Source organism: Arachis hypogaea, chromosome 13 (genome assembly GCF_003086295.3).
Source record: "Arachis hypogaea cultivar Tifrunner chromosome 13, arahy.Tifrunner.gnm2.J5K5, whole genome shotgun sequence".
Classification (NCBI taxonomy): domain Eukaryota; kingdom Viridiplantae; phylum Streptophyta; class Magnoliopsida; order Fabales; family Fabaceae; genus Arachis; species Arachis hypogaea.
The window spans coordinates 914396-938812 of record NC_092048.1 but is presented as its reverse complement, the minus strand read 5'-3'; the positions used below and the strand labels follow the sequence as shown (position 1 = coordinate 938812).

Sequence of the window (24417 nt, the reverse complement as noted above, 5' to 3'; positions counted from 1 at the left end):
ATTATCTTTTAAGTTTCTATATATCCTTCATCAACTATTTTCTATTTACCACGAATTCTATCAAACAAGTCAAGGAATCTAACCATTGTTTTATAAATAAATATCGCCGTTAACGTGATTAATTGATAGAAAGACATAACATGTTCATTATTTGTTATCGTAGAAAATCAAATTGTTATTTTTTTCTTCGAAACTAATTAATTCGATGTCGAAAATTTTAGAAATTTAATTGTCACTTTACCCTCATAATTTTCTTGATCTTAAAGAATTTGGTTCCAAACAATGAGTAATAGTTCTGTACAAAGAAAGAAAAAATAATTTTCCTATATTTGTAATCTAATTTAAAATAAAAAAGAAAAGAAATTTAGTGTGAAAATTAACCAAAACCATATATCAATAATACTCATAGAGGTAGAAGAGACACCGTTCAGCAACCTAAGAAGCGTCGTTGATGCTCGTGGGAGAGCTTCAGTGCCAATCACGAGCAACCAAGCTAAGCAAAGCCACACTCTCACACGATTAGCATTGAAGAACGGCGTCGCAACTCCCATTCACGGAGAAGACGATCCGATCCCAATGCAACGAAACAAACGTCTTACCATCGCTCCAGTTTCGCCCAATCATTACAATCAACAACCAAAGTTACACAAGAAGAGCCTCCATCTTAAAAAGTTATTTTGGTTTGTTGGTAGGATTAGGTTCAATAGATTGATGTATGGTTCTGAAAATTGGATTGGACTAGTCGGTCGGACTGGTTTGACCGAGAACCGGATGCAATTATGATTTAGTTTAGTTAACAAAACCATTAAATTAAAAATCGCTTGAAAACCATTGAACCGGCTGAGAACCGGCTAGTTAAATCGAATCGGTACCCGTTCGGTTTTATGTGAACGACGCCGTTTAGTTATTTAAAAAAAATCAAACACAGGTTTGGTCAAACTGTTCTCCCTCGTCATCTCAGTTTATCAAAACCGAAGAACTTCTCCCTCAAAAGAAACCTTAGCCTCCTCCACCGCCACCACCGTCGCCGTTCTTCTCACTGCCGCCGCTCGTCGTGTTCAAGATCTTCGTTTGTTTGTCTTGCTACATCCCATCTCCTCCTTCACCAGTTGCCAGCTTCTTCGTCGTGCTCGTCGAGTCATCGTGCTGCTCAGTCGCGCTTTGCCCGCCGTCCCTCATTGTCGTCCGTCGTGCTTGTCTCTCGAAGCCTCAAACCCCTCACCGTTCATCTCATTGTTCTCGAAGCCTCCAACCCCTCCCTTGATTCCCCAATCGCCAACATCCACGGGTCCTGTTCTGCCGCTCTTCGCCCGTGGTCCGTCATCGTGGTCATCACAAGGTCGCCGTCATCGTGATCATTGCTAGGTTGTCGTGGTCCGTCGCATTCAACTGCTCTTCTTCAAACTCTGCTCACTGCCCTCACTTATCAAAGGTAATGGTTGCTCTGGTCATTGCTCAAATTCGTTCTTGGTTGATTAGCTTTGCTTTGTCACTGCTTGATGATGACTCTGTCTGTCACTGCTCAAACTCCATTATGTATCACTCAATTAAATGGTCATTTGTAATCCGTTGTATTTCAAAAGATTTGTTGTTGCTGCTGTAAAACTCAATGGTGCACTTTATGCTACTGGTGGATATAGTGGAGTTGATTATTAGAATTAAGACTAGCAGAAGCCCTCGCGCATACGCGCGGATAATAGTAGTGTTTGGATGTTGTAACTGCTTTACTTAAAACATTAGATTGAATACTAGTATTGTATGTAACATATATAATGGTCTTTTGACCGATTTGAACGTAGGGAAATAAGACATAATATAAATAAGGTGTGAATATTAAAGGGAACACACAAAGAAAAGAACCATTGAATATTTTAGTTGTGTTGTACTATGTACTTCCTTTTTAGTAAAAATGGTGTAAACAATAAAGGAAACACAATAAACAAAAGAAATATAAAAGATAGGAACCTGATAGAAATTGACACAGTAATTTAGATCTATGCTCTAATGAAAAATTGGAGAAAAATATGAGTAACCATGAATATGCACTGCTTTGTTAACATTTTGCCGTTTTTGCATCAACTTGGAATATAAATGGATAGAAAAGATTATAATTTAATAGAAGTTTAAGATATTTGGAAGCAATCCAATGAAGGCAGCATAAAATGAAAGAAATCATGTTAATAGGATTTGAAAAGAGTTTAATATACTAAACAAAAAGATCTATTTGTCAGAGCATAATATGGTTTTTGTTCATATTTTCTATTCTTAAAGTAGGAAAGTGCAACATACATTGAAAGGAACAATTTTAAAGTGTATGAAAGACTTTCGGGTTCTTGTTTAAAAACATTTAAGATGGCATAATGAAAGATGTTTGGATAGTAAGTAAATGTGTAAAGATAAGGAAGATCACCATCGTTGTTGTTCGAAGGATCCGTTATTATTCGTGACATTCGATTAACAGAATTCCAAGTTAGCAAGTAACTTGGACCCCCCATAAAACAATATCGGATACAAAAGATCCCATTATCCAAACCAACAATTTGAAACCAACCTTCAAAAGATAAGAGGAAAGGAAGTGTGAAAGGTGCGCCCTCACTTGTAGAAGCATCCATTTTCATGACCTAATCTACGGAATTGCTCAATGCAAATGAATGACCAAAATGAGCATAGAGATTGCAACCGCGGCAAAGCCATCTCTTGGTTAGCTCTGTAAGGAACTCATAGGATGTCAACTTCTGCCTCCAGTAGCGGCATATGGACTGCAAATTTAAAATGGTTGGACCATCACAACAAAAAATAATTTCATACATAACCTCGTCAGGAAGTTGTGGAATAAAATTGATGTTTGGTGGTATGTCACTCATGGTGTTGAACAAATGAAAAGGGTAATTACGAATAAGGCACAAATGGACTCACTGATATAGATTAAAGAAGGATTAAGTAAGGTTGGGTAGATAGATGTTCAACTATGTGTCTATTTATAGAGCTAGTTTCCATTAATGATGAATTCAAAACTATTTCTTTTAGGTTCAGATTTGATAACTTGTAATAAATAGGATATTTTCATATTTACCTAAAACCTACATATTTGCTTTTCCAAGAATACGAATATGGCAGTAGTGCTATAAATATTGGAAACTTATACACCAGTTTTGTCAGTTTGTTTGTTGTAATTTTTGGGGAAAAAAAAAAGCAATCTTATTCAGCAATACCAATTTTGCATATGGAAAATAATAACTAAAGCAGTCTAAAATGGTATCATCAATTTAATTATTGTAATCATTATAGACAAAAAAGTTTCACTTTTCCACATTAAAATAGTGATATTTAGTGACTAATTGATTTAGTTGGATAAGAATCAGCAACCCAAACAGCATGGATCACGAATGCAAAAGTGGTATTAGAGAGGACATGGAAAAACACATTAAAAATATTTTCTTTTGCAGTAACTTTATAGTTACTGCTGTTAGTCATTAATAGCATTTCAGTGGCTTTTTCAAATACAATCTCTTATTAGAATGTACAATGACCACTTTATTTTGTTAATTGTCTATGTATAATAATACTAAACACTCAAGCACAGAGGAGATCAAAGTAATTGATAATTAGAAACAAATTGGAATATTAATTTAATATAAGTAGTGATGAGAAAGAAAATGCGGCAGGCCAAATATTGTGTTCTCATCAGTGCTTATTAATTATTGAAGGGACAAGTTAGATTTGACAAATAGCTTCTACGAAAAAGATTTGTAGAGTTAATTAATGCATTAAGATTTTAGAACCACATTTATTGACTTTTTCACAACTAAATAGAAAGACTAAAGTAACCATAAGTATAGAAGGTGTCGTTTGGTTCAATTGTAATCAGAGGACAAATATCACCAGAAAACAAATATGAACTTGTTATTCATTTACTATTATTTTTTATATAATACACATATATATAGTCGCAGAATATATAAAAATTAATACCTGCTTGGTTAAACAAAATTAATTAAAGGATTAAAATTTTGTATTTACATTTAATCCAATCCGAATTTACCTTTTTTTTTTAAACGAACGTTTTACTACAAATTATTCCCTGTTATAACATAAAATATCTTTGATGTAGAAACATTTTTTTTATCGATTCAATTGAATTACTAACATACAACACAATAAACTAATTTAACTTACCAATTTAGTTCGAAACAAACATAAAAAAACGTATTTCATTAAAACATGAGTAATTCAAGGAAACTTTTAAGATCTCACCTCATTCTACTAATTAAAAAAAGAGTAAATTACCAATTATGCCCCCGAATTTGTAAAACGCTGACAAAAATAACCCTAATATTTGATAACGACAATAATACCCTCCAAAAATTTTAAAACGGTACAAATCTGACCACCCGTGAGGAGAACCCTTCTCCGTTGAACGGCGCTTGGTGATGTGGCAAACGGAAGTCCAACGTGGCGTCCCTATTAGGCTTCACTCCCTTTACTCCCTTATTTAGAAATCAGAATGAACATTTTCCCCAAATTGAGCATAAAGCAAAACCCTAACCATTGCCATGCATGCTGGAAGCTCAGTCATGTCCAGTTATAATCGAAGGACACAGTATATGGAAAATAGTGGATCTGAAGGGCTCGAAGAACATGTGAGCAAGCCATATGATGGCACATGCTTCTGCCGTCTTCAGGTGGTGGCGTTGAAGTCGAAGACGAGGAAAAACCCAGGTAGATGGTTCTTCAGGTGTCCTCTGTGGAAGGTAAGTATGAATTTTGTGCTTCATTTGTTCCCCCCGTCGACAACTGAGCTTGATGAATGGTTATTGTGTTGGGCAGACGAAGAACAGTGGGTGCTGTTATTTTCAATGGATGGACGAAACGGGTGAGGAATCTGCTGGGGTGGAGGAATGCTGTAAGAATGGCACAGTAGGATGCAATGCATGTGGAGTATTGGAAGGGAGGTTTACCAGTGTTGAGAGTGAGACGACACAGAGAGATCGAAAGATGTTGATAGAGCAGACGAAGAGAGTTGAATTGCTTCTGTGTTTCGTACTGGGTGGACTTGTACTGAGTTTGAGTTTGAGTTTGATGTGTTTGGTTAGATAGGACAACGAATGCATGTAGGACAGGGTTTATTGATGACTGTTATGTGTTATTGTTGCATACTATTTATGTTGGCATTGCTGTTGTTATTTTGCTGACAAAAGTCATCACAAAAGTTATAATGAGCTAACACAACACATCAAACTACCATCATCATACCTCCATATTCAAACCCCAACTGGCTGATAATAACAACAACAAAAACATAAAATGCTTACCAAAATTTTCGTTCTTCCACGACGATTTCTTCACTCCGAATCAACGCCAAACGTGTCACTGCATATGAGGTTACGAAATCCAAGAGACGGATATAAAGCGACAGCAGACGAACACAGACAGAGACTACCACCAAGAAACTCTTCAGTTTCGCGCGTCCAACTTCGTCTTAGTTACATATGGTCTTTCACTAAAGGGTTAATCTAGTAATTTCATTTGAATTGTCCAATTAGGGTTTCAAAAATTAGGGATTTAGGAACAAAACGGATAGTGAAGCCTAATAGGGAGGCCACGTTGGACTTCCGTTTGCCACATCACCAAGCGCCGTTCAACGGAGAAGGGTTCTCCTCACGGGTGGTCAGATTTGTACCGTTTTAAAATTTTTGGAGGGTATTATTGTCGTTATCAAATATTAGGGTTATTTTTGTCAGCGTTTTACAAATTCGGGGGCATAATTGGTAATTTACTCTTAAAAAAAATATATCCATTCACCTGAATACAATATTTTATTATCATAATCATAATCATTAACATTATCTTATTTAACTTATAATTTTATTCGGTATTTATTATTAAAGTTTTTTAGTAATGCACAAAATTCCATAATTTACTTGTAGATGCATTTCTTAGATTTAGATACATTACTTATATGCCTTATTTTACAACTATTCTTGACAATGAGTATATGTATTTTCAATACTCTCTAATTGTAGTAGTCTATAAACGGGTGTTTTGATCCCACACCTTTTATATAGTCTTTTTAAAACTAAATACAAAACATCAAAAAAGAAATAAATAATCGAATTTGAAAAATACAAAATGAAACAAAAAAAATAATAGTATCATTTCTTATTGTAAAGTTACATAATCTACACATTCATGATTTTTTTTATTAAAATACATTGGAAGTCCCGGATCCCATTGTTTGCATCAGAAACCCACCCAAACTACTTTATTCTGAATTTTTTTTCTATTGGGCTAATCACAAAAAATGATACCCAAACCTCATCCATACTACCTATACTAATCTTTTTAATTGTTCTTTTCTATTGATCTTTTTTTTGGGTCATGGCACATGGCCAAACAGTCCCGGGTCACCCAAGCTACACCAGGAAAAGAATAGGATCCCCACCCTAATTCAATTGACATTGTCTTCCTCAGAGGTATCCAGATCAGCGTCGTTTCCCTGAGCGCCCTTAAGGTAGCGGTGTCTTCCTCATCAACGATGTCGACTCCTCCATCGATAATTAACAGTTGCCACCGTCGGCCTACACTGAAGGTAGTGCATTGATCCTTTAACTCTCCATCAGCAGCGGCAGCAGCAGCTTCAGAGGAGTTAGAGCCTGTGGAAGCAACTTTGTCGGTGATAGTAGCGGCGGTCAACGATGAATGACTGCTTCCACAACCATGGAGGAGTACCTATAATACATACAAAATGATGGAGAGACCGAATGAGGAGGTCTGCAGTTGAAACCGGGTCGGGTAGTTATAAGGGTTCAATTTTCAGGTTTGGGCCAGCTTCTGGATCCAAACATAGACCTAAAAGAAAAAGAAAATAAGAAGGCATTAACATAAAATGACAGAAATACGATAGAGAGTCTCCAAAGCTTGATTTTGAAGATAACATTCGCGTCTTTCCAAATTCAGGAGGCAGAAGAAGAAAACTTTCGTCATTAATCTCCATCGTATAAGGGAGCGCTGTAATAGGTAAAACATCTTTGCTTGGTTAGCCCTAAACCTGGTATTGTATGTAGTGTATTAATCGAGTCTTTTCAAATTTGCACACATGCGTTTATTCTGTCAATGAATTAGGTTTGACTATTTAAAACCCATTAATCAAACTTTAAACAACTGCAAAGTTGACCACCTTATTTGCAAAGTCTATGTTGTAGGAGACTTCAAATGACTTCAAATGACTGAGAATCAGTGGCCAGAAGGCCAGGATAGGATTCTTAAGTTTCTCTTATATAAAGGACATGTGAGATTTAACTCCATAATAGCCATTTGATTTTGTCACATACCTCTATATAGTTTCCTTATCTTTCATTAGCGTGAGAGGAAATTCCCAAAAAGGTTCTTGAAAACATGTGGAGATGACTTTCAGAACCTCTGTTATGCAGTTGATGAATGTGACAATTGCATTGAGGTAGAACTCATCAGTATGTTTAGGACCAGAGTTACAATTGAATTCACTTTTTATAGGATTAAGACCATCACTAAGTTTATCTTCTATGTCCATGCCAACACTCATAACCGTTTCATGCGATGTTCCATATTTCAGGATACATGTTGGAGGATTTTGAAAAGAAGTCGTCTGATATGATTATGATTAACCAGAAAATTAAACTTTGGATATGGGCTATGATTCATGATATGATTCATGATATAAGGTTTTCTGTCAAGCTGTATTAGACTTTATATTTGTTATAGTGCTAAATGTAACATAGTTAGGAATGTGTCACTATGTATCCTAGGATTTTGTTCTTTTGCCCAAGAATTTGAGATATATGCTTCAACTTTAATGTGAAGTCAAGTTTAATGCTAACTATGGTGGATTAAACAATTTTCATCTTTATTGCGTCATAATGCATGTATTCTTGATTTTGATCTCAGAGCATTGCCAACAATACTGAAATTCGTAATTCTCATTAACAACCCATAATACTCTGGCTAGTAAAAAATTTTAGAACATGTCATAGATAAAAGTTTATATCGGAAAAGGAATAGATTCCAACTTCCGCATACTACACAAGTGACATAACGGTGCTAACAAACATGAATGAAATTACAGGATAAGTGAACACACCACCACTACTTGGTTTACGGCAAAAGCATAACACGCAAGGTACTAACATAAATATCACGCAACAAACAAACATAAATATACAACTTAAAAGGAAGCACGATAAATTACTCCATTTTTCTTTTTGCACCACCTCGTCTAAAAATTTTGTTACTGGAACCTTGCACTTCATGAGGAGAGATGTATGAAAGATCAGAATTAGATGCAACATCATGTGTTGCAACCTTTCTAGGAGTTTGCTGATACCACTATCCTGGTAGATTTTGGTTGCATACAAACAGAATAATTAATACAATCTTATACAATGGATATTAGTAGCTGTAAATTAATAAATAGTATGAAACAAAATCATTATTCACCTTTGATAAACATTCAACAGATGCATTATTGACACCAGAATCGGTTCCAATTTAACCACCTGTAGCCAAACTGCTCAGAATCGATTCATCAACACCCTACAACACCATAAATACAATATCAACAAATTAAATACTACTAACTATGTTTTCTAAACTATATAGCAAACAACTCATAGGACCCCAAAACATACAGAAGTATCCATCGAAGATGACTGAGAGCTACGAAGTCCTGTGATAGATTCATCATCGCTTATCTTGAGGACAGTATAGATAGTTTCCACACAGTTAATATTTTTTTATGTGACCGATAATTTGAAAAGGAACTTTTTCTCAAGTATATCATTTAGAGCTTTAGGATAGGATTCACCATGATCATATTTCTGTTACAAACATTAAAAAAATCGCAATTGAAAACAATTAGAAATCCAAACATGAAAAAGTTAACAAAGTCATCACTACGAAAATAAAAAACTTACACTCCCATCCATTATTTCATTTGCAGTTTTACCAACCATGACCCGAGCCTCATAGTTCCAAATGATTATCTTTATACACCCAGTTCTATCAGTTATAATATCATTAAGACGTACATGCAAATACATAATCACTAAAAAATTAGTTGCAGAGTAAATAATGAGTCACAGATATTTAATAGCCAATATGAATAATACACTCATTTACATTGTAAAAATAAACTTATGACTTATAGTATATCATAAATTAGCATCAAATTATAAAAAAATGTTAATAAGTTACAATTACTGTTAACTATATTCTTTACGAATTCTAAATTCATTAATATAAAATATAATATAAATTAGTATTTACTTTGTTTACTGTAATATAACGAATTCTAAATTCATTAATATAAATTGAATTGTATAATTTTCACTGTGTGAATTAGTATGTTCTTTGTTTATTATTATTCTTTTTTATAATATAAATTATAAGATAAATTATTTATTCTATTACGAAAAGCAAATTAAATAAACAAATAGTACTGAGAAGGGGTACTAAAAAATTATAAGCCAAAAGAACTTAAATTTATGTATTAGAATTTAGTACTCTTTTGATTAAGTACTCTTTTTTAAAACTCCTTCTTTAGAACACAGAGACATAAGCTATTTCACCTAAATTATAAAATCAAATTATTGAAAAAGATGATTTCATTACCTAAGAGAAGGATTGAACCCGCCCTTCCTACAATATTCACACTAATACCTATTTTTATTAACTTGAACTTTCCTAGGACAGGATCCACACGAAGCATAACACCAATCTCGAACACCATGCTCAATAGAAACTATAGTGCCAACCATCCAACATGTAGATTCCTAAAATTATAGAAACTTATCACTAACACAACATATCGATCTAAATATAATTTAAATGAGCTACATATAAACCATCTTTAAATTGCCAACACACCTCCCTCATGTTCAGAATTTCCTCAACTGACTTAATAGGGTCCCCGTTGATTTCATCGGACACAGAATGTGGTGGCTGACTTTGAATGTGAGTGATCCCTTGTGAGCATAGATCTCCTTCCTTCATCAGGCTGACTCATGCCAAATATTCCATAAAACAACTCCACAGTGACATTATATTTAAGCATATATCAAATAAGTAAACAACATTTACAGTCCATGACCTGAATGAATTGCGTACCTATCTCTAAATATAACAATATCAGGAAAGTCAGGATTAATATAAATTTGAGACACATGAAAACTATTTTGAATGTTGATTTCATTCAAATACAAATGAGGCTTGAACAATTGAGTCACCATCACCAAGGGCTGACCATCAGCTTTATCTAAAAAAATTTCAACTTTGTCAACCAAGTCACCAAACAGGGTACACTTCAACCGATTCTTCCTAAACACAGCACATAGCCACATAGAAGTGATTAAAAAGAAGTCAACAAAAAGTCTATGTCACATATATTACACATAACATGAAAATAGTTTTATATAAGAAGTTGAAAATTATAATTTAGGTAGCAAACATACTGCAGATCCTCCAAATAGACCGCTAGAGGTTTACACTCCCTTTCTGATTTTGTCTCCATATTTGTTACATCCTCTTTACCTACAACATGGCTAATATAGTCTGCACAACATAAAAACATCCCATTCATAAGAAATTATAAAAAAATTATTTTTTTATATAGATTAAGTTGAAACCATAAAAAATAACAAAACAATGTCTTTCAAGATATGAGATGGTTTTCAGTTCCAGCAGGCATGGCCTGAACCTCTACATAAGATACAAAACAGAAGGGATTAAAGGAAAATGTCCCACTTGTTAGCTGTGACACTGACGTCTTGATATAAAAGTTTAACTTGTACTTGTGACCACAGGTCCTAACTCCTTTCCCCCAACCCTTCACAATGAAATTCTTCATAGAATAAAGCCCATGTTCTCGAATAAGAGTCTTGAATATAGCGATATTTTGTTTTGGTATGCTGTAATGGATTCGATCACCCTTGCATAGCAACAAAAGAAAATAAAATTTAAATGTAGAGAGTTAATGCTATATATATTTAATGAGCCAATCCATAAAATTTAGAATAATGACATCAGTAACATACCCGTTCATCTTGCAACACCATTTCCACATTGTAAACCTTAGCCGGATTCCACTGGTTTTGCATCTCATACAGCCTAACAACTCCAACCACTAGAGACCAAGACAGCTTCGTTGGATTCACTTTCGAAACTGCATCAACCCCATTATCTCGCATATTAGATGGAACTGGTTCAGGCATGACCATAAGGATGTATCAAAAAGACCAACTGTCTAACAAATTGTATTAATCATGGACAAACAATAAGCATCAATATTGAAGAACTAATACCAACTTAATAATTTTCTTGATAGGTATTTATAGTAGTTGTTAACGACACTGTTGATTATTCAAATTACACATCTGTATCCATCAAATCAACCAAAAACCGCGAAATATAGATTAACATAATCTCACTTAATAAATTCAAAAGTTACCCGGGAATCTAAGCATCTGCTTCTTCAAGGAAAGGCGATCCCCGTGATGGTATTATCAGCCAATCAAATGCTACGTCTGCCCATTGTGTGTTGCAAAATTGGGATTTCGGAATTAGAGATACATTGAGCTTGAATTACGTAAAGAATCGTTGTGCAAAACAATGCTACATCCTTCTTTCGGCAATAGCAGGATCTTTGGGTAATACTCTCTTCATTATCATGTCATGGCACGTGGAATACACCTTGGATTTGAACAGCGTAACACGAAGAGGAAAGAAAGAAAAGGTTTGGAGACACCTGTCACTCTCTCAGAAACTATATAACAGTGTGCCAAATAGTGTGTCATTTTACTGTTTGGCTAGTTAACCATTATATATTTATAGATTTTGGCTTCACTTCTGCTTCTTTCATCATATCAATAATAGTTATTATGTTTTCCTTTAGTATCAGTAGAGTGATCCTTCTTAATAATTTTAGGTGTTAAGTTTCTGATTTTAGGAATTGGTGTTTGCTAGTCTTGATCAGTGTATATAAAAGGTGTGAGTGCAAAGTGTGAGGATATGTATAGAAGTCTGTTTTCACCTTCTATGGTTTTACTGTTCACTATTGAATAACTGCACCTTATTCTCTTTCCCTATTTTTTCTCGTTGTTAGAGTCTATACATGTAATTGGAGGAGTCAATGTTGGAGAGTGTAGAAATAAGAGAAGAACCTGGTCAAAGTTCAATTAATTAAGAAAATCAAGATTAGTTAAATCTGTTAGTTCTCAATAGGTGTTAAGTTTCTGATTTTAGGAATTGGTGTTTGTTAGTCTTGGTCAGTGTATATAAAAGGTGTGAGTGCAAAGTATAAGGATATATATAAAAGTCTATTTTTACTTTATATGATTTTACTGTTCACTATTGAATAATTGCAGCTTATTCTCTTTCCCTATTTTTTCTCTGCTACTACTTTTTTTTCTGCGTTTCTTACTAAGTGTGTAACCATCCCAATATCTCTTCAGAGAGGACATTATAAAAATTATATATTTATCTCCTAACATTAATCTTAATTGTAATTTATTGTCACTTGTTTTATGTACTGTGTTAATTGAATGTATCTATGTATAATCATGGGCACTTATCATAAACTTATCTATTAATTAGTTGTTTATTTATATTTTATTTATTATTTTATTATAAAATAGTTATTTCGGTTGAATTCTAATTAAACTAGTTGAACTAATAAATTAGTAAATCAGTAGTTAGACCGGTTCAATAACTGGTTTGATTTTCAAAACCTTGGATTGATGAGAGGGACCATTTACTATCCGAATCCTGTGTAATGGTTTCGGATCTGATTCCGGTTGGGTTGGGGTTTCCGGCCCTGTCCGTGGCAACAAAAACCGACATAACATAAACCCTGAGCAGCTCTCAGGAAAAAATGGAACCCAAAACCCTCACCTCACATTGCATTTCAAAAGAGAGGGTATTCTCTGTTCCGATTCTGTTTATGATTCTGATTCTTTCTTTCACAGTGCTCTACCAGTACGAGGAAGCAAAGACGGTGTGGCGCGCGTGTTTGAAGGAATGGTGCCAACCCAAATAGCTTCTCTGTCTCGTTTTCACCTTCATCAACGCATGGGTACTATCTTTCACTCCATTTTCAATCTTCCTCCTTTTGCTTCTTTCCATTTCCCCATACTTCACTCTACTTCTATAACTAGTGCCACAAACCTTGATGATCATGATGATGATTGTGAGAGAAATAGCAAAAGAAATGACTTCAGGAACTCCTTGAGAGACAAGTGTAAGCTTGGTAAACTGAGTAATGTTGGTGAAGCTTTGGACTTGTTTCATTCTATGGCTATGATGAAGCCTTTGCCATCTGTGGTTGACTTCACTTTGTTGTTGGGTGTGATTGTGAGGATGAAGCATTACACAACTGCGGTATCTTTGGTTCAATACATGAATTCTTCTTTGGGCATAAAACCTGATTGCTTTACTCTTAATATTGTGATTAATTGCCTTTGTCGATTAAAGTTGACGCCTTTTGGGTTCTCTGTCTTTGCGACCATGTTCAAGCTTGGATTGGAGCCGCCTCTGTCGACTTTCACTGCTCTCATTAATGGGCTTTGCATGCAAGGCGATGTGGCTCGGGCAGTGGGGATGGTTGAAAGTTTGAAAAAGATGGGTTATCAATTGGATGTTTACACTTATGGAGTGTTGATTAATGGATTGTGTAAGATGGGTGACACTAATGCGGCTATTGGGTGGCTACACAAGATGGAAGAAAGAGATTGTAGATCCAATGTTGTAGTTCACAGCACAATTATTGATAGTTTGTGCAAGGATGGATTGGTGTCTGAGGCTTTAAATATGTTCTCAGAAATGTGCAGCAAAGGTATTAAACCAAATATTGTCACATACAGTTGTTTGATTCAAGGTCTTTGCAATTTTGGCAGATGGAAAGATGCTGCTTCCCTGCTGGATGAGATGATGAAAGTGGGGATGATGCCCGATTTGCAAACTCTCAACATTTTAGTGGATGCTTTCTGCAAAGAAGGAAAAATTATGCAGGCTAAGAGTGCAATTGGATTTATGATTTTGATGGGTGAGCGGCCAGATGCCTTTACCTATAATGCATTGATTGATAGACATTGTTTGCAAAAGGAAATGAATGAGGCCATGAAAGTATTTAACTTAATGGTTACTAGGGGCTGTTTACCTGACATTGTAACTTACACTTCACTTATACATGGATGGTGTATGATGAAAAACATAAATAAGGTTATGCATCTTTTGAATGAAATGGTCAATGCTGGATTTGTTCCTGATGTTGTCACTTGGACCACTCTTATCGGTGGGTTTTGTCGAGTTGGTCGACCATTGGCTGCAAAAGAACTCTTTTTTAGTATGCACAAACATGGCCAGATGCCCAATCTCCAGACTTGTGCTGTTATATTGGATGGTCTATGTAAATCCCAGCTTCTTTCCGAGGCAACATCGTTGTTTGAATTAATGGAGAAGAGTGGTTTGGATCTTAACATCGTGATTTATAATATTATGCTTGATGGAATGTGGGCTGCTGGAGAAGTAAACGGGGCGTGGAAACTTTTTTCTTCTTTGCCTGCTAAAGGTCTGCAAATTCATTTGTATACTTATAACATTATGGTTAAAGGTCTCTGTAAACAAGGTTTAATAGATGAAGCTGAAGACTTACTTACTAACATGGAAGAGAATGGCTGCCCGCCAAACTACTCCACTTACAATGTCTTTGTCCAAGGGTTACTAATTAAAAAGGATTCTTCAAGGTCCATGAAATACCTTCAAATAATGACAGACAAAGGCTTTTCAGTAGATGCTACCACCACAGAATTGATTATCAATTACTTATCCACTAATCAAGGAGACAGTGCATTTCGAGATTTTTTGTTCCCAAAAAGATAGCATCTTACAGGATTTTCATTAGAAGTACATTGAGTCTGGCCTCTTGATTCATCCATGTAAATAATACTAGAAAAAATTAATACCATTCAAGAGCTTCCAGCTGACAACTTGTGCAATTATGAAGTTGATCCTTGACTTAGATCCTCTTAAAATACTCAAGAATTTGGTTTTTCCCGTCACTTGTTGGGGATGTTTGTTAATATAATCATTCTTTAGCTACCCAACAGTTAAAGTAGGAGTTGGTCATTGACTCTTCTAATGGCAAGTATTTTGGCCCCCTACTTGCACTTTTTTGTACAATAGATCAACAGTAGCTTAGATCAGAATATATAGGAGTTGGGCATTTAGAAAAGTACTTTCATTGTGTTCCTATATCTATGTTGTCTTACTTAAATATAAAGAAGGTTTATGATAAAGCAAGTTACATTGGTTTGTATATGCTTTCTTTTCATTGTATTTTTTACATGAATGTATTAAAAATGAAAGTGACAATATTCATTCCTTTATAAAAGATAAGCAAAGTTATATTGTTGGTAAGTAATCATTGACACTTTGACAGAGATTCTGCCTAGGTAAATGTTATGTATAGTTTAGTTGAATGGATTCCATTAATTTAGAAGAATTATATGAGATATAAGCAGGCCTTAGGACTTGCCCTTTCCCTTGCAATCAGTAATGAAGGAGATAAATTTTAAGTGAGTATTAACTCATGAAATTTAGCAAAAGATTGTGTAAAATTGGGTTGTATATTACTCTATCATCACATTTTATCATATCCTATGCAAAGCACAAAAGTAGATTTCATGAAGTACCATAGAAACTAAGCTGCCTCGTGGAAAGTACTATTGTACAATTCTAGTATCCGCATGTATTCAGTCGCTTCATCTTTTTTGTTCTGCAGCAACACTTGGAGCAGATTGCATGATATGTCCTCATCCTTGTGTTTCTTATGATAGCCGTCTTAATAGTTGCTCCTCATAAATTATATAAGATGTAAGATTTCGGAACATGCTTATAAATTAAGCCTTAGTGTGCAACTTCCTCTATCCAATGTCCATTTAGTTGACCTAAAATTATTCTAAGAACTAGCAATTATCTTGGACGAGAATGCTCTAATAATCGGGGTTGTTTAGCTAACAAAATTAAGCACTAGAAGTATAAAGATTAATACAACTGAAATAAAAAAGATAAACGTGTTCGATTAACATTAAATATTTCATTCACTCTCAGGCGAGTGTTAAATTAGTTTAGTAGCAAATGATATCAGCTCTCGAATCTAAAGGTACATAATATATCGTCTATTAGTACAAGAGTCATTGAGCTGATAATACAACCTTGGGAAGTGAGCACTAAGCACCATAAGAGTTGCAGAAAACAGAAGCTATTGGCAACACAATTCTAATAAGAAACCCTTATAAGTGATACACTAGAGTTGTGCCCAAATCAGTCCCCACTAGCACAACCCTTACAACCACAATGAACACATTCTATAACCTTCTCCTCCCTAAGTTGTTTGGGCACTCTGCAAACACAAGTGGTGGCAAAATTGTGATCACGAGGCTGCATGCACCTCAGGCAACACAGACGTTCATAACCAGGCTGCAATTCAAGCAAAAACCATAAGAGATCAGAGATAAGAAAGCACAAATGAGATAAGCCAAATGTGTATATCCAAATTGAAATGAATGACATTTGTTTCTGAAGGATTCCTTTTTATCTTTCTCATCAATAACTGGATAATTCTTATTCAGTGAAATTTCTAGCCCTATTGCACAGAAAGAACTTGCATAACAAGAATAAACAAAAAAGGGGGAGATACCTTCTTCCATTTCGCGATCAGATTGCGGTCGGCATATCCTTGATCCAAACAGAATTCGTACAACTCTTTGGAAATTTCTTTCCTCCGATGGTAAAGGTCAAATATGTAGCGACTCTTCTGGTGAGCAATCTTGAATATAGGCCATAAAGTCTCGCATTTTCTTTTGCCGTCGTGAGGGTCGTTCTCAGCTGCAACATAAGATAGACGCACAAAGTTTTTTTTTTTTTTTTTTCAGTTTCATGTAATTTCAGAATCCAACAAGCAAGGAATGCGTAGTAACAAGTTCGAACCTTCCCTCATCTTCGCTTGAAGTTCACGGAGTGTAGGCTCAATGAGTTCCCATCCCTCTGGGTACTTAACACGGTTAGTCTTTACCTTCGGCATTTTCCTTTTTTATCTTTTCTTAGTATCTGTCAAAAGAAATATATCATATGCAAGGGTTAATTCCAAAGGATCCCGCTAAGGAGACAATGGACTATTTGTACAATGTGTACAATGAGCTATTGAGTTACAAAATGAACATCTCCCATACTATCTAGAATAACCATCCAAGCTTAAACTGATTTTGGTGTTCACTAAGGCTCGAACTCTTGACCTTTTGAATCTAGCGCTCTAATACCATGCATGATACCACTCATCCCAAAAGCTTCAGCTGATGGAAAAAGGTAACACTAATGATTATATCTCTAATACTCTCTAAACTTCCATTGTACACATTGTATAAATATTTCATTGGCTCCTTATCCTTTTCCAATTCGAAATTATTCTATCTAAAATCATCAACAGCATCTTATTTTTGGCATGAGAACCCTAGCCTGAGGAAGCTAGGGTTATGGTTGAGTAATTTGGGCAAAAAGAAGTAATAGAGAAGAAAAGAAAGGGCGCGTACCTGAGCACTGAGGAACTGAGTAGCGATTCAAATATGAAGATTGAGATTGTTGTAGAGCGATAACTTTCAGAACCGAGCTCGCCCACAACCACCTCCGCACCCACCACCGTGCACCGCTCACAAAAACCACAACAACGATGTTTTTGTTTTTGAGTTCTATGGAAGTTTCTGATTTATTTATTTATCACGCTAATAGGATAGATAATTTGTTTTTCTTATAATTCTTTTTTTTTTTTTGGGTCGGGACCATAGGTTGGCCGACACCCAAGAAACCGGACCCCCTAACCCGCTAACCGATCCGGTTTCCAAACAGAAGCCCCCCCCTCTCGGCCTCTCTTTCTTTCTGGGTCTTTCGCTATCTTTTGAGTTTTTGAGTCTTTTAACTTTTAAGTTTGTTCATTACAAATAGAGAGTCTATCTTAATTAAAGTATGTATTTAATATTAACAATTAAATAATATTCTTTCTATATATAATTTTGTTAATCTTTTATCTTTTGAGGTTAAATTTGTAATCTTTTTTTTGTAAATTTTGATTTGATATATTCATAATTTGTTTTTACGAATTTTATTTTGTAGAAAGTAAAATTGTTAAATTCTCGAGTTAACTTTTAAATTTTTATAAGTTAATAAATTTATATTAATAAAATAAATAAATTTAATCATTAATAATTTAGATTTGAATAAATTAGGATGAATTTTTCGTAAATTTTGTAAATTCACATAAATTTGTATAAATTCGATAACCTTCGAATATATTATTTTAAATTTATTTTGGCCTCTTAAGGATTAAAACATATAATTTCATAAAAAAATACCTTCAAATTAAAATTTTAAAATAAAAAATATGATATCTAGCTATATTTAATAAATTTTAGTTTTTAATATCACACGATTATGATTTGTTTAAAGATAGATAATAAGAAAAAGGAAAAAAAATATTTAATAAAGTAAGGTAAATTTTATTATTGTGTTTTGATTGCTTAATTGATGTGAGAAAAATAAATTAAAAAACTTGAAATTATTTATAGCAAAATATTGATATATAAGTAAAAGAATTTGCATGTTTCAACTTTTAAGTAATCTTTAAAACAAATTTAAATTAAAATTTATAATTTAATTATCAAAATAAATTTAAATTTTATTTAGATGATTTATTTGATCAAATCAAATTTTATAATTTAATTATCAAAATAATAATTTAGCAAATATTAAAATACTTGTTAGTATGTGAACTTATAAGTTTTAACACTAAACGGATAATAAACAAATTATACTAAAATTGCCAATTAAGATTGTTATTTTAACAATAATTCTCAAAAACATGATAACATGAAGTAATTATCATAAATACTATTTTCTCATTAAAATACTCTATTATTAACAAATATTATATATGATAATTATGATTTATGACCATAAATAATAATTATCAGTCACCAAAAAAAAATAATAATAATTATCGTATTGTGAGTTAATTTAATAATTATAGTTATATGTGTATAATTTAATAAATAAATATATTAAATTTTTTCCAATAAAAATTATTATTATATATTTTTTAGTAAATTTTAAAATATTTATTTTTCAACTTTTTATCCATATCATAATGATAAAATTCACGTGAAATAATTATATAAATTGTTAAAATATAATTTAATAGCGAATATAGGTATATATATATGAAAATATATGAAAAAATACATATGAAAATAGAGATACAAAATTTTATATTTTTGTATTTTGTTTGGTGATAAACTAGAATAAATTATGAAAATTTAATTTATTCTATTTTTTTCATTTAAAAAATTTGAGATAAAAAATATAATAATAAAAAATATAATTATGAAAGAAAAAATGAAAAATAAGTTGTGTCTCTTGTTAGTGTCTCTGTATTTTTCTTTCAGAATGGACATAAAATATACTAATTCAATATCTATGAACTCATTGTTTTTGTCCATATCTCTTCTGTCAAACACAATTTTATGTTTCTATATTCCTATTTTAATATCCTGTCTCTGTAAACAAACGCAGCTTGTGTATCTAACACATTTCACGTTCATTAAGACTTAAGACTTAAGAGGGTTAGTTTTGTCCTTTAGATTTCTGCACAAAAAAAAAATTATCTAAGACTACTTGTTCATAATAGAGATATCATATTCCGTAATTTCAATAGATTTAATTATATAATTTTATTAAATTTTTAATTTAATTTTTATATATTTTTTAATTAAATTAAATTCTTATACCATATAATTTTTTCTAATTTAATTCATGTTAACGTTAAATATTTAAAAAATGTTGATAAATTATAAATTTATTTATATATCCTTATCTTTTTTTAAAATTTATATTAATTGATATTTTTTTTTTCTTCTCATTTTTTTAAATTTTTTCTTAGACTTTCGTCTTTCACACACTGACACACACATACGATTAAGAATATGGATCAAAGTGAGAAAAACCTCTTTTATCCTCTCTTCAAAAAAACCTCTTTCATCCTCGCTTCAAGCCAGGTTTCTTTTTAAAAAATTACTCAAATCATGATATTTTAATAAGTGTCAAATTTTATAGTATTTTTTGTTGAAAATAATATAATTAAAATATATTTTTTTGAGTCAATACATGTTACATGTATATTTTAATAAAATAACAATAAAATCTTTTTTACGAGTAGAATCGAATAGAAAAATTTAACAAACAGACATATTCTATCCGTATCTTCTGCTAGTAATTAAATATGTATAACTATATATAAATATAAGTAGCTGAATTTTAGTGTAAAAAATATTTTTGTTAAATTTTAATAGTCATTTTATCTATAAGAAAGTTTTGAATCGCATAACCGACGAACTGTCACATTAGTAGAGATATTTACAAGTCAGTCAAAAATAAGTGAACAAAAATATAAATTCATTCTTTGAAACACCTATATTAGGTTTTTTTTTTTTTTCTTGGAAATAAAACTAGCTAAACAAAGTAGCCAAACTTAGAAGCTAAATACCATTTGGTTTGGGGCGTAATGAGTTGATCGAAAACAAAATAGAGAATTAGTTGAAGCAGGTTTAATTTTGATAGTTTAGCAAAATTAGTGTGGTCCTTCCCATTTTCTTATCATAATTTTCGTTAGAGTACGAAATGGTACAAACTACAAACCTGAAAATTAAATAGTTATTTTATTTTCCGAAAATTCCAAACTCTGGTTGGTGTGTGTTTTGGCAGCTTCCTTTCGCAAAACAGCGCCAACGACCATCAGCACGCCACACACCCCGCGTTGAAGTCAATTTCTCTCTCTCTCTCTCTACAGTCCCGATTTTATTACGTTTGGAACCGAAATTGCAGGTCTTCTTTCTTTCCAATGATTCTCTCTCTAATTACTTCAAGAAGGAGAGGATTTTCTAGAAGGATCTGGAATGGAGGGAGGAGCGCCGCAATCCACCGGAGGAGGAGCAGGAGGTGGACCGGCGCCGTTCTTGTTGAAGACTTATGACATGGTTGACGATTCCGCCACCGATGACATCGTTTCTTGGAACAGCTCCACCAACAACAGCTTCGTTGTTTGGAACCCGCCGGAGTTCGCGCGCCTTCTTCTACCTACCTATTTCAAGCATAACAACTTTTCTAGCTTCATCCGCCAGCTTAATACCTATGTGAGTTGTTGTTCATTCGGTTTGTAAGTATATATAGAATTGGTGCTTATACTTATTTTGTAATTGTGTTCTGTTTGCTGGCTATAATTCAATTTTATGTTACCTTTGATAGTACCATGAAATTGAAGGGAAATTTTGATTGTGTATGATGATATCAATGATCATTATTGTGGTGAAATCAATGGAGAGTTTAGGTTTGGATCTGAAAATGAAGTTTATCTGCAACTTGGACTTAGTCAAGATTTAATACATTGATGGTGTTGAAAAAGTAGAATAAAATATGGTCGTTAGTTTAAACTACAGATGATGTTCGAAGATACGGTTGGTCAATGGTAGTGTTGGTTTGATCCTTGGGTATGGAGCGTGAATTTAACAGTTTTAGAGCTCAGAAGGAAATGAGATTTTGGTTAGGTTAGGGTTTGGATCGCGTCAAGGATCGGGATCGGTCTTCAGCAAGTCTAATACATTCACTAATAAAGTACACTAGTGTTTTCCCATTAGGGAGAGGAAAATAGGAAGAATGTTGCTTCTGGTTTCACAGATATGAAACCAAATGTGTTCAGATGTTAATCCCTTATTTTGACGTTGTACCATTGACAAAGCATGCATGTTGGATGCATCTTATTTCTTTGCAGTTGTTAGAATGTTAGAATTTAAGGTTAGGAGTATGATGATGTTATCATCCTTTATGGCTAGACTTATATAATAGAAACCATCGTATTACAAGTAGCAACCAGCTAGAAACAGCAGCTACCAAGAAAGATTACTACGATAAAATACTGTCAATGTTTGGTTTTCTACTTTTCTTCAGGGGTACAAATAAAAACTAGCTTGCTTGTCTTCAACAAATGAAGCAAGTGTGTTGAGTTTTAGGAATCAACAAAGCTCAATAAATAGTTATGGGTAATTTATTTAATAATGAATTGATGATAGGCATATTTGACCTTTGAATCTGAGTTTTAATGTGCTCCTCAAAGTCAAAGTCTCATCTATTTGTTCCATTAATAGGTATCCATTTATTCTAATACGAGCTATTTGTTATCTCTTCCTGCTTAGTGTTTCAAACAGATTGGAAGAGAAGATACAATTGAATTGATTTTTAAAAGCTCTGCTCATTGACCCGTTGCCCCTCTCACATTGATTTCTGTTTTTAAGGGGGAAACTGGACAACTTGTTTTTTATTGTTTAATTTTGTTTTGGTTTATTCATTCATGTGTGTTCATTGGCCAGGGATTTCACAAAATACATCCTGAACGGTGGGAGTTTGCCAATGATGATTTTATAAAAGACCAAAAGCATCTTCTTAAGAATATCCACCGCCGGAAACCTATTCACAGTCATAGTCATCCTCCCGGCTCTGTTGTGGATCCAGAAAGGGCAGCATTTGAGGAAGAAATTGAAAAACTTAACCGTGAGAAATCTTCTATTGAATCTAATATTTTCAGCTTCAAGCAACATCAGTCAACAGCGAAGATTCATCTAGAAGATTTTCAGCAGCGATTAGATGGTATGGAGAAGAGGCAGAAACATTTGCTGAACATTTTCGAGAAGGCTCTTCAGAATCCTACTTTTGTTGAGCAGCTTTCCCAGAAAATTGAGTCCATTGATTTATCAGCGTATAACAAGAAAAGACGATTGCCTCAAGTTGATGACATGCAACCTGTTGTAGAAAGTAGTTTTGTGGACAATCCTAACAATTTTAGAATGGAATTCGGGAATGTTTTTCATCAAGATTTCTCGAACAAACTCAGACTGGAATTGTCACCAGCTGTGTCAGATATGAACTTAGTGTCACGTAGCACACAAAGTTCAAATGAACATGGGGAAAGTCCACAGAAGAAAATATCTGAAGGAGAACAAACAGGAATCCAGACAAGAACATCTGTTCCATTTGCACCAGAAACATTGGAGCTTGCTGATACCGGGGCATCTTTTACTTTCAAGATGGATTCATGTTTATCACAAAGAGTGACGAATGCTGAGAGCCCGAAACTGTGCTCATTGGAGCCAAGTAGTGAAGAAGGTGATAGTCACATATCCTGCCAACTTACTTTGGCATCGTGCCCGTTTAAGGTCAACAGAAATTCATACTCAGCAAAAGCACTCCAAATAGACTCTCAAGAAATTGGCAAGCTGGCAGAGCCTAGGTTTCATTCCAACAGTAAAGAATCCGACGGTGGAGTTTTCTCAAACCGGAACGGAGCTAATGATGCAACCAATTTGGCTTCTTCACTGGAAACTCCAAGTAACAACCAAGTTACTCAGCCAAACAGGGTAAATGATGTGTTTTGGGAACAGTTCCTTACTGAAAGACCAGGCTGCTCAGACAATGAAGAGGCAATATCCAATTACAGAGGAAACCCGTGCGATGAGCAAGATGAAGGAAGGTTGAATGCAAGGAATGTTAAGAACATGGATCAGCTTACACTTTAAGCATGCTGTAATTTAGCACTCGTTATAGTAATAGTATGTAACATTTGCATCGTTATTCCATACCATACACATACATAGTTTGACACTCGACATCAGTTTGTGTGATGTCTCAGGAGGCTGAAATTGTTAGGTATACAGTGTTTGGCCTTTATGGCTTACCGCCTCTGAAAAATATAGAATTTGTGATTGCTTTGGAGACTGGTGCATGCAGTGTAATCTAGCTCCTTAGCGGTGTTGTATATTGAGTTATCCTTTTCACAGGAATTAGTGTAAACGAAATGGGGTGTTGTCCCTGACATTATTGTTTTAGGATTTAGTTTTTATGCATAGATAATAAAAGTAACTTTATCGTAAAATACGATTTATAATACCCTTCTGAATGTCGATGATTTGTTTTTATTTTTCTTTATTTAATTGTTATGACTTGGTGAAGGAAATACGAAAAATATTTACGGAACTTGGAAGAAAGAATTGCTTCCTGTTGGTGAATTTCGTCAAACTTCCTTTACATTACGAAATGGCATGGAGAGTTAACATAAATTGGAATTTCGAAACATTTTCTAAAAATGATCAAGATTCAAGATGGAAAAAGGAAATAAATGCTCTCTACCCTCCGTGAGTTCCCTCAGTCCTTGGTAATTGGGAGCAGTAATAAATAATAGGATAAAATGTATTTTTTGTTTTTAAGGTTTATTTAAAATTTTAAAAATATTTTTAAATT

At 33.7% G+C, this 24417-nt stretch overlaps 4 protein-coding genes across 4 annotated transcripts; 2 read left to right on the top strand and 2 right to left on the bottom strand.

The window, feature by feature from the left end:
* Positions 1-8523: 8523 nt before the first annotated feature.
* LOC140178090 (uncharacterized) lies at positions 8524-11243 on the bottom strand. The gene is made up of 10 exons (XM_072213349.1): positions 11067-11243; positions 10777-10960; positions 10485-10584; positions 10141-10350; positions 9901-10030; positions 9694-9806; positions 8949-9033; positions 8778-8852; positions 8664-8726; positions 8524-8568 (listed from the first exon to the last, which is right to left on the bottom strand). Exons 1-10 carry the CDS (start codon positions 11241-11243, stop codon positions 8524-8526), a joined length of 1182 nt encoding a protein of 393 aa, XP_072069450.1.
* Positions 11244-12892: 1649 nt separating this feature from the next.
* LOC112736251 (uncharacterized) lies at positions 12893-15343 on the top strand. The gene has a single exon (XM_025785623.3). The coding sequence runs from the start codon at positions 13048-13050 to the stop codon at positions 14905-14907; it is 1860 nt and encodes a 619-aa protein (XP_025641408.1). The 5' UTR covers positions 12893-13047; the 3' UTR covers positions 14908-15343.
* A 743-nt stretch (positions 15344-16086) lies between these two features.
* Positions 16087-18013, bottom strand: LOC112736249 (protein BUD31 homolog 2). Its single transcript, XM_025785622.3, has 4 exons — positions 17616-18013; positions 17017-17136; positions 16727-16914; positions 16087-16506 (listed from the first exon to the last, which is right to left on the bottom strand). Exons 2-4 carry the CDS (start codon positions 17108-17110, stop codon positions 16351-16353), a joined length of 438 nt encoding a protein of 145 aa, XP_025641407.1. The 5' UTR covers positions 17111-17136; positions 17616-18013; the 3' UTR covers positions 16087-16350.
* A 2539-nt stretch (positions 18014-20552) lies between these two features.
* On the top strand, positions 20553-24066 carry LOC112736248 (heat stress transcription factor A-5). The gene is made up of 2 exons (XM_025785621.3): positions 20553-21263; positions 22494-24066. The coding sequence occupies exons 1-2, from the start codon at positions 21027-21029 to the stop codon at positions 23694-23696; spliced, it is 1440 nt and encodes a 479-aa protein (XP_025641406.1). The 5' UTR covers positions 20553-21026; the 3' UTR covers positions 23697-24066.
* The last annotated feature ends 351 nt before the right edge of the window (positions 24067-24417 follow it).

What these genes read in the sequence shown, in the direction of transcription:
- LOC112736248 (XM_025785621.3), top strand. Translation starts at nt 21,027, where the DNA reads ATGGAGGGAGGAGCGCCGCAATCCACCGGAGGAGGAGCAGGAGGTGGA. An exon ending in TCCGCCAGCTTAATACCTAT is followed by an intron (nt 21,264 to 22,493) that starts GTGAGTTGTTGT and finishes TTCATTGGCCAG; the next exon opens with GGATTTCACAAAATACATCC.
- LOC140178090 (XM_072213349.1), bottom strand. Translation starts at nt 11,243, where the DNA reads ATGCCTGAACCAGTTCCATCTAATATGCGAGATAATGGGGTTGATGCA. An exon ending in TGGTGTTGCAAGATGAACGG is followed by an intron (nt 10,961 to 11,066) that starts GTATGTTACTGA and finishes TTGCTATGCAAG; the next exon opens with GGTGATCGAATCCATTACAG. An exon ending in CATCTTCGATGGATACTTCT is followed by an intron (nt 8,569 to 8,663) that starts GTATGTTTTGGG and finishes ATGGTGTTGTAG; the next exon opens with GGTGTTGATGAATCGATTCT.
- LOC112736251 (XM_025785623.3), top strand. Translation starts at nt 13,048, where the DNA reads ATGGTGCCAACCCAAATAGCTTCTCTGTCTCGTTTTCACCTTCATCAA.
- LOC112736249 (XM_025785622.3), bottom strand. Translation starts at nt 17,110, where the DNA reads ATGCCGAAGGTAAAGACTAACCGTGTTAAGTACCCAGAGGGATGGGAA. An exon ending in TCAAGCGAAGATGAGGGAAG is followed by an intron (nt 16,915 to 17,016) that starts GTTCGAACTTGT and finishes CTTATGTTGCAG; the next exon opens with CTGAGAACGACCCTCACGAC. An exon ending in TGATCGCGAAATGGAAGAAG is followed by an intron (nt 16,507 to 16,726) that starts GTATCTCCCCCT and finishes CTTGAATTGCAG; the next exon opens with CCTGGTTATGAACGTCTGTG.